General features: G+C 44.2%; 1 protein-coding gene across 2 annotated transcripts in view; it reads left to right on the forward strand.

Annotated features, from left to right (window-relative positions):
• The first annotated feature begins 214 nt into the window (after window positions 1-214).
• LOC143294098 (uncharacterized) overlaps window positions 215-12,399 on the forward strand; it is a 34,232-nt gene continuing 22,047 nt past the window's right edge. For both annotated transcript variants that reach the window (XM_076605528.1, XM_076605529.1), the window contains exon 1: window positions 215-920. In XM_076605528.1, the coding sequence (XP_076461643.1) occupies window positions 818-920 (103 nt within the window). In that variant the 5' untranslated portion in view covers window positions 215-817. The remainder of the gene's footprint in view (window positions 921-12,399) is intronic.

Below are 12,399 nucleotides of genomic sequence, written 5' to 3' on the forward strand. Positions count from 1 at the left end.
ATTGAATATTTCACTAAATGTTCTTGACTAAAACATAATACGTCCTTGCAAAGATTAAACCAAAAAATATTGAAAAATTCCTGGGGTAGGTCTAAAGAGGAGAGGGGGAATTTCTGATTGATGACACCGGACAAGTGGGCGTGAGTGATGAAGAGCATAAATGAATGAAGGGCACGTGCAGTTCACACGTCAGGTACCCTTGAGCTCCTGCAGGCTTCGCCTCCTTCTCCTTTTTCCCTCCCAGCTGCTAGGGCAATGTCTCTTCTCAACGCCGTCACTTCCAGATAATCGCAGTCTAGTTGTCACTTCTCTAGTTACTTCAGCGCTTTCCAGGGGCTTCTTTTTTCAAGCCCTTCAGTCGAACGAAGTCCTAACATACGTTCAGGTCATCAAAGTTATCCCTTTAAACGACAAAAGCTGACAACCGGTGTCACTGATACTTGGCAAGACACCAGAAAACAAGCATAGATCAACAAGCATACCAGAAGTATTTCTAAAGATTTTTTAAGCCAAAACTTCGACATATAGCTACCATTTCGAGGTGAGCGGGAAAAAAAGACCAGACTGTTCGAGGACTGACTGCGACGTGATCACTTTTGAGACTTCATTTCGAGAAAACTCAGTCACCTTGAGTGCTCAGCAGTGATTTCTGGCGGTCTCGAAAAAAGATTGCTTGCTCTCGCGTGATTTGATCAAGAGAAGCGGCTGACCTTTTTGACAACGACGAAGACGACGACGACGACTGTGACTGTTGCATTCATTTTTCACTTTCACTGTGGTCGTGGGGTCAGTTTCGGCGTGCAAACTTCGGCGAGTCATGGACAGGAGGCTTTACCTGGTGTCGGTGGTGGTAATCTCGTGTGCCCGTCTTGCACTGGTTATGACGTCTCCAGCTGCCGTCCTGTCCAGACATCGACTGGGTGAGTTGGGTTTTGGGGTTTTTTATGTGAGTGATGAATGTGTAGGTATGTATGTACGTGGATTTAGCATCGCTCTCTGTCACTGTATCTCTGTCTCTCTGTCCCTTCTCTCTCTCTCTCTCTCTCTCTCTCTCTCTCTCTCTCTCTCTCTTTCTCTCTCTTTCATCATCTTTCTTATCATCATCCTCATCCTCATCCTCATCCTCCTCCTTCTTCTTCTTATTATTTCGGTTGTTTTTTTGGTTTTGTTTTGTTTTTGTTTCTTTCTTTCTTTTTAATTCTATTTTGATAGGTCAACATTTTACAACAACTTAACGGACGCTTAGAAAGAAAAAAACAAAAAAAATCATGGATAAACAGACTGACAGAAACAGCCAAGCAGCTGGATTATACATAGGTTGGATATTATCAATTATTATTATCATTATTATCGTCATTATCATTATCATCTGTAGTAATAGTGGTAGTGTTGTTGTTGCCATAGGAAATAGAGGCTGGAAGAGTGGGAATACCAAATATGTTTTTCCTTCAGTAACATATTTTTGTCTGGACCTCTCTCTCTCTCTCTCTCTCTCTCTCTCTCTCTCTCTCTCTCTCTGTATATATGTATATACATGTGTGTGTGTGTGTGTGTGTGTGTGTGTCTTTCTTGTTTACTCTTTCTTTCTCTCCTGTTTTTTCTCTCTTCTTTTTCTTTCATTCTATGTTCTGCTTTCATAAATGAAAACCACAGAGCGACTGGGTTTGGTTTTTTAATTTTACCAGACTGTCCCTCTCAAATAAATCATTCTTTGTCCTCTTTTTCTTTCTTCTGTTTTATTTCCTTTCCCCAGGTATTTTCTTCTTCCTTTTTGTACTTTAGTTAGGTTTGTTTTGTGTGAGTTTTTTTTTTCTTTATGTATTTTTATGTTTCCATATCATTCTGCTCACATGTGGATAATATTATATGTATGCTCTGATTCATTGTTAATTAATAAGTATAGTTAAAGGCAAAAGGTCGCACAGCCTTTCTCAGCCATATGGGCAGTGACTTCGTTTTCACTGTGTCTTGTTAATTCATTTTCACTAGGTCTTGGACTCCTTCCACCGCTTCAAGTCGCCCCCTCACTCACCCCTCCCCATCCTGTAGTCGGGTACCCCATCCACCCACATGTGGGTGGAGTGAACAAAATCGGACAATAATATCCGTATTTTTTCCCCTCAAGACGTTTAAACTAGTGTTCATAACAAGACGGTGGACGCTCACTCCGCCAGTCACACAGAAGAGGAGTGGAGGGGAAGAAATTAATGTGGATATTGCCGAAATTGGGAGGAGGAAAATTAAGTGCCTTTCCTTTCCAACGGTCACAACACCATGCCCAAACGGGGCCTCGAACCGTGATCACTGGCGAACACTGGATCAGAAGTCCCATATCTGACAGACTCTGCTACAGCTGTTCTCTTTTTTATTCAGAAGCATGTAAGCACTGCACAGGTTAAACGGTGTTTTGTTGTTGTTGTTGTTTTTATTTTTCTGTTTGTTTTTGTGGGGGTTTTTTTCGATTGGTGTATAATCTGTTTCACCTTCCGTTGCTTGGGCAAGTGGATATCCACCCTTGTTTAGTTCAGTGCTGTATACACTTGTTTCTCTCTGTCTTCCTTTGTCTCTGTCTCTGTCTTTCACTCTCTTTCTCTGTCTCTTTCTCTCTTTTTCACTCTCTTCCTCTCTCTCACTGTCCTCCCTCTCTCTCGCTGTCTCCCACTCGCACACACACTCTCTCCCTCTCTCTCTCTTGCTCTCGCTGTCTCTTGCTCTCTCTTTCTGTCTATCTATCCACAATATCCACATTTCGTCTCCTGCAATCCTCTATATGACTGGCGGAGTGAATATCCACGTCTTGTTGTGAACACTGCTCAGTCCGTCTTGAACTTGTGGATATTGCCTATCTGTCTAGATATTTATCTATTTATCTGTCTGTCTCTTTCTCTCTACCTCTGTCATTCATTCTGTCTGTCTGTCTGTCTGTCTCTCTCTCTCTCTCTCTCTCTCCCTCTCTCTCTCTCTCTCTCTCCCTCTCTCTCTCTCTCCCTCTCTCCCTACCTCTCTCTCTCTCTCTCAACCCCCCCTCTCTCTCTCTCCCCTTGTCTCCTGCCCCCCCCCCACCCCCAGCCCCCTCTGTCTCACGTACCCTCTCTCTCCCTCTTCCACCCCCTCTCTGTCACAGTGGTAGATCACACCAGACCGACCTTAAAGTTTACGTCTGATAGGGGGAGCGCGGGGAGGAGTTGTTGATAGTTCATTAATTATGTAATTCATAGACAGCCACCCACTTTCATTAGACCTGATGTCATAATGGCCTGAGTTAGGGACGAAACAACGCTCTGGGTAACATCCACAGTGTTTCGACTCAAGGCGGAATGAGTGGTTTTCACAACAAGGCGTGGACGTTCACTCCGTCAGTCACACAGAGGAGTAGAGGGGAATAAATGCTGATATTACCAAGCTTTCTACTGATGTACGAAGAGTGTTCTCTACTGTCGGTAGAGCACAGAGCTGGCAGTCCATGTGTTGAGTTCAAATCCCACAGACACCCCAACATAGAAAAATGGGCATTTCTCGCTGTGCCCATCTGAGCAGTGTTGTCGTTCTGAATGTTGTCAATGATGAGCTTGACCCCTGCCTATCCTGTGATCGGTATCCCTGTCGGCATGACTTGCGCAATAGCCAGGTGGTTAAAGCACTGGCCTTTCAGTCTGAGGGTCCCGAATTCGCATATTCGTAATGGCGCCTGGTGGGTAAAACGTGGAGATTCTTTACGATCTCCCAGGTCAACATGATTATGTGCAGACCTCCTTGTGCCTGAACCCTGCCTGCACGCAGAAGATCAAATACGCACGTCAATGCCCTGTTATCCACGACAGCGTTCGGTTGGTTACGGAAACAAGGACATACCCAGCGTGGACACCCCCCCATATCGGAGTATGGTGCCTACATGGCGGAGTAAATAAAGAAAATGGTCATACACACAAAATGTTACATGTCTTTATATGTGCACATGACAAACCTTATTGAATGACACATGAAACGAATGATGAGCCCTCAATGGCAGCTGTCAGTCGGCTTAACCCAGGTAGGCTGCCTGTTGTGCAAATAACTACTTGTTTGTGAAGCGCTTTGAGCTTGGTCTTCGACCGAGGATAGGAGCAGTATAAGTATCTATATCATATCACCTGAGATGGGTTTCGACATTAACTCCGTGACCTCTGCTGACGGTAATACACTGTATCTACCAGACATCTCCACACAGAGAACCTAACCTATGCACCGTGTATCTTGTGTCAAACAGTATGTTCAAACATCCAGAGACGTCTTTTAAATGTCATGATCCTTTTTGGTATGAAGTAAGGTGCTAGGAATTTCAGAATATTGACAAAGTCTTCCTTGGCAATGAATAGAACGAACTGAGACTGCTTTATTTTCAACAATTGAACTAGAACACAAAATTAAAAACCAGGTTCTTTGGAAAAAAAAATATATTTGGTGAAAATTCGCGGTCGAATAAGACCCATTTTCTGCACTCGCTTATGTATCTTCGCTCTTAAGCCACCAGGTGCGGGGACAGGAATTCGAACCTAGGACCCTGAGATTGAAAGTCTAAGGCTTTAACCGCTCAGCTGTTGCGCCCATCAAAATGGGTCTCTTTTGCCCTGCTGAGTAATGCACAGCTAGGATGCTGGCTGTATTGCCGTGGACTGAAATGGGTCTTTACTGACCCACAAAACACGCTAAGGCATGTGCAAATAGATGATGGGCGAGAATTCAAAGTAAGAAAACAAATGTGTGGGAGATTTCTAGGCTCCAGCAGGGTATGTTGACCAGAAGAGGGAATACCGAATAATGCTACAAACCATAAATAAATCCCAGGATACGAAAACAGATTCAAGGGAACCAAATTCAATCTTATGGGACTGAATCAATCTGAGATGAATTGAATTAATCCCGTAATATTAAAACCATTTTTAGGTCATAAAAAAAATCAACAAGAGTCAAAATAACATTTCGTGGTTCTAAAAGGAATATCAAGAAGAACAGTTTGTTTTTCGGGTACTAAAATCAATTCCAGAGTCGTAACGTCAGTTTGATTTGATTGAAAACAATTTCTAGGGTACTTTAATCAATTAAAACCAATCGCGTTATATTAGAATCACTCCCTTAGATGTAAAATCGACCTTGGTGCACTAAACTCAACATGAGTACTAAAAGCAATCTCGTGATTATTATATCAATTTCTTTGACCGATCCAGTCATCTTCAGGCTGTCTCGCTTAGTACTCGGCTTCCGAGTTCCACAGACGCGGGCTGACAAGTGAACCCTGGCGAAGAGATCCCAATGGTACATTGCCCGGGAAGCTGTACCAAGAAGAACAGTGCAGATTGTTTTTAGTCTTTTGCTTTCTTCGCAACTTTCACTTTACTTTTCTACTTTCAGTCTTTTCTTTTGAATTCAAAATTTTACAAGGATAATGGCAACAAAATGGCAGACAAGACAAAAACGCAAGAATTCAGAAAAGCATATATGGAACACGTTTATACAACTTGCCATTGGTTACATTTTGCTGTTTCATTGTGGCAACGATAGGCAAATGAGTGACAGATCATCCAATGACGGTTCTCTTTCTTTTGTGGGTTTTGTGTGTGTGTGTGTGTGTGTGTGTGTGTGTGCAAAGGATGGTGGGTAAATTTTGTTTTCTATATTTCGATGATGGTGAATAATGATGGTGGTGATGAAGATGCTGCTGTGGGGATCAACATTTGAGCAACACTCCCACAGACGCATCCGTGAAGTAGATGACTCTCGAGTATGTGGTCCCAGTCTTCCCATTTGAGCTAACAGCACACTCAACTGTGGTTAGAAGCCGGCCATAAGCTGGGGAAAAAAATCCCATCTCTGATGGGGTTCAAACCCACGTCCTCCCAAACGTCAGTCCACAATGCAAACCACTTGGCCATGGCGGTTGATGGGGTTCTGTTTCTCTGTTGTTGTTGTTACAACTGATTTCAGAATTAACACATCCTCCCATTGTCACCATCAGTGCGACGAGAAAATTAAAGAAAATAAAATCACCAGGCCTGCAACATCTGACAAGCAGGCCCCATGGCGGTCACACGTGGGAAATCAACCGTGTGGCAAGCTAATTAACAAGAGTGCTGAGATAAACACCTCCATCCCCACTACCCCCCCCCCACCCTGCCTCTTTTGACAACGGGAAGTTGTCTTTTATCCGAATTGCCGGCGCCGTTCCCAAAGAACATTGTCACGTGAACTGGGTCCGCGATAACTCAGCTGACAGGTTGGATTCGTCTTTTATCTGTGACACCCTGCCAGCCTCCGCTCCGGGGAGTGGTGTCCTCGGATGGCGTCCCCTGATTTCTCCGCTCAAGGAGGGGGGTTCCGGGTCTGTGTGGCAATCAGCTGGCCGTCACGTGTGAGGTGTCGCTCGTGTCGGGACAGGCTGCGGTCACTGGAACACTGGGAACTGACACCCGCTTCTTCACTCACTGCTTCAGGGACTGTCACCTGGGCTCTGATAACGTTTTCCGCGCTGTTGATCATTTTGTCCCCAGTCTTCGCTTTGGGTTGATGCGTCTCTGGTGCTTAATATTGAATGCGAGTTCGGTTTTGATGTCATGTATATTCTGTTCTTCTTGTCAGGTTCATAGAGTTGCTTCAGAACATTTTGTTCCCAGTCTGTGTGTTAAAAAATGCGTCTCTGGTGTTAAATATTAACGCGAGCTTGGTTTAGATCTTTAGATGTTTTTGTTTGTTTGTTTGTTTTTATATTACACGCACATACTGTTGTGTGTGTCAACACAGAGACGTTCTACAGCTGAGATGATGATCAATGATGGTCTTTTTATTATTATTTTTTTACAAAATGTACTTTACTGTACGGATTTCAGTTCAACCCACTCTTGACCTTTTGTCTTCTCTGGACCTCCCGTGGCCCTTTTCTCTGAATGTTCATGACCTGATCTACTAGTACTCACATCTTTGTGCATCTTTGGTTTTTTTCTGCTGGGTAATATTCGTAACTTTTCTTAGGCCCCACCTTTACCTCCACTGTCATTTCCACTGAAGAAGGACTTATGATTAGAAACATCGACACTCACCAGATTCATATTTCACAATCCATTTTTACAGTGTTTCTCCATTTGTAGGTTTCATGGACTCAGTCATCTTTTTTGTTTTGTTTTTTCATACCTTTCATGAATGCAGATACAACTGACAAAAAAAGACAGAAAGGGTGAATGTATGAAACATTATTGTGAGGATTGTAATGGTGAAATACGAGGCACTATAATGGTTTCGCAGTATCAACTTACGATGATAGAACAGGGCAGAAAGATAACCACCACTCTGAAAACATTGTTTCACATAGCAAGAAGTGTCCGAGTGAATCTCGTTGTTTTCTGTGTGGAGTTTATATTCGTTTCTTTTCAATACAAATCTGATTCTTTTCAATGTTTGGTTTTCTGTTCACTCTGGGGAAATTTTCGTTTTCGATTTACTGTCTATTCATTTCTTTACCTCTGATAGCAATGTCTAACCGGATTTCATGGGGACTGAATATTCAGCTTTTATCGTTGTCGTTTTATTACAAATTTTATTTCGGCAATATTTGTGTGTTTTTTCTGTTCACCAGGGAAATTTTCGTTTTTCGTTTTCCCCACGACCCCCATCTCTTTCATTGCTGCAGCGTTTTCATAGGCTCTCAAGGCGTCCCAAAGCGTAGGTTAGGCAGCTTGTAAGCCCACGATTTCTCGCAATCTGCCCCCATGATTTCTCTTATTCGTCGTTCTTATTATTTTATTTCATTTTATTTATTTCTATGATTTGTATCATTCTTTATTTTTATGTTTTGTGTCGTTAAATGGGCGGAATTGTAAAAAGGCCTTTACTGTGCTTAATTCTTTACCCATGAAAGATTCAATCAATCAACCTTCTTCTATCCCATAGTCTTCGACTGCGGAGGCAACCAGTTTTCATCGTCTCTCCCTCTTTCTCGACTCTCCCAGAGCGTCGCTCAGTCTCGGACCTGTCCATTGTGGAGTATTGTCCTCCCATGTCTTTTTCTCGGTCTGCCTCTCCTTCTCCTTCTCCTTCCCCTTCTCCTCTTACCTTGCACTATGCCTTGCAGGTTTTGTCTTGGCAAGCCCTGCTGATCGCGATACGTGCTCATGCCATTTCAGTTTGCGTTCCTTCGTTGTGGTTGGGTACAATTATACAGGTACATCAATAAAAGAGAATCCATAACGAGTATCTCTGCGTGTCGCGGCCTTTAATATCCTGCCCTGTCAGTTGGGCCGGCAGAACCGAAGAGAAATATCTGTTCTGTGTTATATGGCCTTTTTTTTATTTTGTTTTATAATCAATTATTATCTGAAGTGAAATCTCCTCCAACGCCATTAGTTGTTGTTGTTTATAGCCATTTATCACAGGCTCCTGTGTCTTCGTATTCCCCGGAGGAGTCTTTTTATCTTAACTGGAGATTATCCTCAGATCATATATGTAAACAGAGCTTTTTGAAGGTTTTTTTCTGTTGTCGATGTTGTTGCTTTAGCCCCTTCTTTCACCTCCTCTCTCATCTCTTTGGCCCTGTCAGTGGTATCACGCTGACTGGCGTAACATCCGAGTGGTTTAAGCGTTGGGCTTTCAGTCGGATGGTCCCGAGTTCGAATCCATGTCGCTTGCTACGTCTGGCGAGTTCAAGGTGGAATTTTGTCCAATCTCCCAGGTCCACAGAAATGTAGACCCTTTAGTGCTTGAACCTCCTTTGTGTGTATACTTATGCAGAAGATCAAATACTCACGTTAAAAGATCCCGTGATCAAAACTAGCCTTCCAGTAGTAATGGAAACAAGAACATACTTGACTTACCCCTGAAAACGGAGTATGGTCAGCTGTATGAAGGGGTAAAATTGGTCACATAGGTAAATGTCCACTCATATTTAGGAGTTTACATAGCGATTTGCAGCCCGCGAACGCGAAACAAACCAAGTAGAAAAGGCATTTCCTAAGTGGATTCTTTATAGATACAACACGGTAAGTATATTTTTTTAGATCTCGAGTGTGCATGCCTTTGTGTGTGTGTGTGTGTGTGTGTGTGTGTGTGTGTGTGTGTGTGTGTGTGTGTGTGTGTGTGTGTGTGAGTTTCTGACCGTGCGCAATATTGTTCAATGGAAAATATATTTTTCCTTGTACAAAGCATGTCCACATCAGAAAATGAAATTATATGACGATGTTCCTTTGTTGTTGCTGCTGTCATTGTTGTTCCTGTTGTCATATATTTGCAGATTGTGTGTGTGTGTGTGTGTGTGTGTGTGTGTGTGTGTGTGTGTGTGTGTGTGTGTGTCGCTATATAGATAGATAGTGTGTGTGTGCGTGTGTGTGTGTGATGGAGTCTCCCGTCGGTCCGACGGATGAGTAGGCAGGCAGGCTTATCTGTCGGTGTGTGTCCTCATATGGGAGAAGAGGCCGATTCTGGATGTGCAGCACTTCCCACAGGTGTTGCAAGGGAAAACGTCTCCAGAAGTTGAGCCCTGCTTCCTTCGCTCACGCTTTTCCTTAACGGCCAGCATTCTCTTGTTTCCAAACGTCTTTATGCCACTAGAGCACAGCATCCTCCAGCGACAGCGGTCAGGTCAGTTTCCCAGGAAGCGATGTCTGTGTCACAGGCTTTGAGGTTTGTCTTCAAGGTGTCCTTGAAGCACTTGCGGGGTCTTCCAAGTTCACGGTGACCTTCCTTCAGCTGGCCATACAAAACCATCTTCGGGATCCTGCTGTCTGTCATGCGGACAACGTGTCCTGTCCAGCGTAGCTGGCACTGGATCAGCAGGCTTTCGATGCTGGGCAGGCCGCTCCTCTCTGGGACCTGGAGGTTGGAGACCCCGTCTTGCCACTTTATGCCGAGGATCTTTCGTAGGCATCTCTGGTGAAACTGCTCAAGTTGTTGGATGTGACGGCGATATGTCGTCCATGTTTCACAGCAGTACAACAAGGTTGTCAGCACAACAGTTCTGTAGGTTTTCATCTTGGTGCTGAGCCTGATGCCTTTGTTGTTCCACAGCCTGTTGTTGAGTCTGCCAAAGGCGGAGCTGGCCTTGGCGATGCGCAGCGTCACTTCTGCATCAAGGGCTCCGTTGCTGCATAGGGTGCTGCCCAGGTAGCAAAACTTGTCGACTGACTTGATCTCTGTGTCATTGATCTTGATTGCAGGTGGGGGGTAGGCACTGGCGTTCTGTGAGCTAGCCGGTTGGTACGTGGACTCGGTCTTGCTGAGGCTGATGGTGAGTCCTAATGAACTGTATGTCCTCATGGGTGTGTGCAGCAAGCGCACAGTCATCAGCGAAGAGGAACTCTCTCATCAGTGCCTCAAACACCCTGGACCTGGCATGGAGTCGCCGCAAGTTGAAAAGTTTGCCATCTTTGCGAAACTGAATGTAGATGCCCCGGTCACAGTCTTGGAAGGCGTCAATCAGCATGGCAGAGAAGAGAATGGAGAAGAGAAGAGAATGGAGAACAGTGTGAGTGCCAAGACGCAGCCCTGCGTCACTCCATTTACCACAGGGAACGGATCCGACATGTCAGTATTTTCCTGTACTCTCGCTTGTATGCCATCGTGGAAAGACGCAATCAGCTGGATTAGGCTATCTGGGCAGCCGAATTTTAGGAGGATCTTCCACAGACCATGGCGGTTCACGTGTCAAAGGCCTTAGTCAGGTCTACAAAGACCATGTGGAGCTCCTTGTTCTGCTCACGGCACTTCTCTTGCATCTGGCGTACAGCAAACACCATGTCACATGTTCGCCTGCCTGAGCGGAAGCCGCACTGTGCTTCAGGGATGACTGTGTTGGAGACATGGTCAACCAGTCAGTTCAGAATGATGCGGGCGAAGATCTTGCCGGCGATGCAGAGAAGAGAGATTCCACGGTGGTTATCGCAGGATGTTTTGTCTCCCTTCCGTTTGTAAATGTGTACATCTACGTGTAAATACTCACACACACACACACACACACACACACACACACACACACACACACACACAGAGTAAGAAAGAGATATATCTTTCTCCCTCTCACCTTATCTTTTTCTCCAGATACCCCTCCACTCTCCCTCACCCTCACCCCCTCCCCACCCTCCACCTCCTCCCTCCACCCCACCCTTCTACCGTCTCTACGTCTCCAGTTATTTACCAACCCTTCTCACGCGCTTCTCCCGAGCACTTGACCACCAGCCAGTGGTCAACAGCCAGTCTTTGCTGAACGGCGTGACTTCTCTTGTGCGTGTTGTGTCCTGGTCAATGTTCTGTGGGTGAGTGGGGAGTGGACGTCAGGCTTGACCAGGCCGGGTCACTACTTTCCGTCACCTTTGCCTCACACACACACACACACACACACACACACACACACACACACACACATATATATATATATATATATATATATATATATATATATATATATATATATATATTCCATTCCCAACTGATCAATGATGCTATGTCTTGACCATTCGGGGAATCGAATTCGATAGATTCTAAAGTACACACTTCGCAGCAAGTAAAGGACCACGTTTTTAAAAACGTGTATGTTTTCATAAGATTTTCTTTAAATGAAAAGTGATTTTTCCTGACGTATATATATATATATATATATATATATATATATATATATATATATATATATATATATATATATATTCCATCCCCAACTGATCGATGATGCTATGTCTTGACGATTCGGGGAATCGAATACGATAGTTTCTAAAGTACACACTTCACAACAAGTAAAAGACCACTTTTTTTAAAAGCGTGTATGTTTTCATAAGATTTTCTTTAAAATGAAAGATGGTTTTGCCTACATTTTCCAAGAGGTATACTGTCTACCACTGGCCTCACATTGAACACACCGACGGCTGTTTCAGGCACACGTGCATCATGAACAGCTTGAAAAATGCGTTTGAAAAAATCGATTTTTCAGTTAACAATATTACAGTTATTCAGTGATGTATGAACGGTAGTTGTTTTTACTATTTACATAACGGAAGTGTGGGGTTTGCTCACCCGTGTATATGAGTAATGTTTACACGAGACTGATGACTTCCTGGCAAAGGAAGGCACTACGAAAGAGCAGACGGACAGGTCTACCAGCTACTCTGAATCCAGGACCATCATTAAGGCCAAGCTGCAGAACAAGTGGAAGCAGCAGCATCCACGCCACAACAGAGCAGACCCGTACTACCTGCTGACTCGTCGAGAGCAGGTAGCCATCTTCAGGCTCAGGACAGGCCACAACCGCCTGAAGCTCTACGGAGGACTGGAGGACCTGCGACGTACTGCCGCCTTCGTCGAGGAGACGGGGGAATCCATCTGATGAATGACGAACGAGACAACAACAACAAAGTAATGTTTATCACACTGGCTGCACACATCGCTTTTTAC

The sequence above is a fragment of the Babylonia areolata genome, chromosome 19 (genome assembly GCF_041734735.1).
Source record: "Babylonia areolata isolate BAREFJ2019XMU chromosome 19, ASM4173473v1, whole genome shotgun sequence".
Lineage (NCBI taxonomy): Eukaryota > Metazoa > Mollusca > Gastropoda > Neogastropoda > Buccinidae > Babylonia > Babylonia areolata.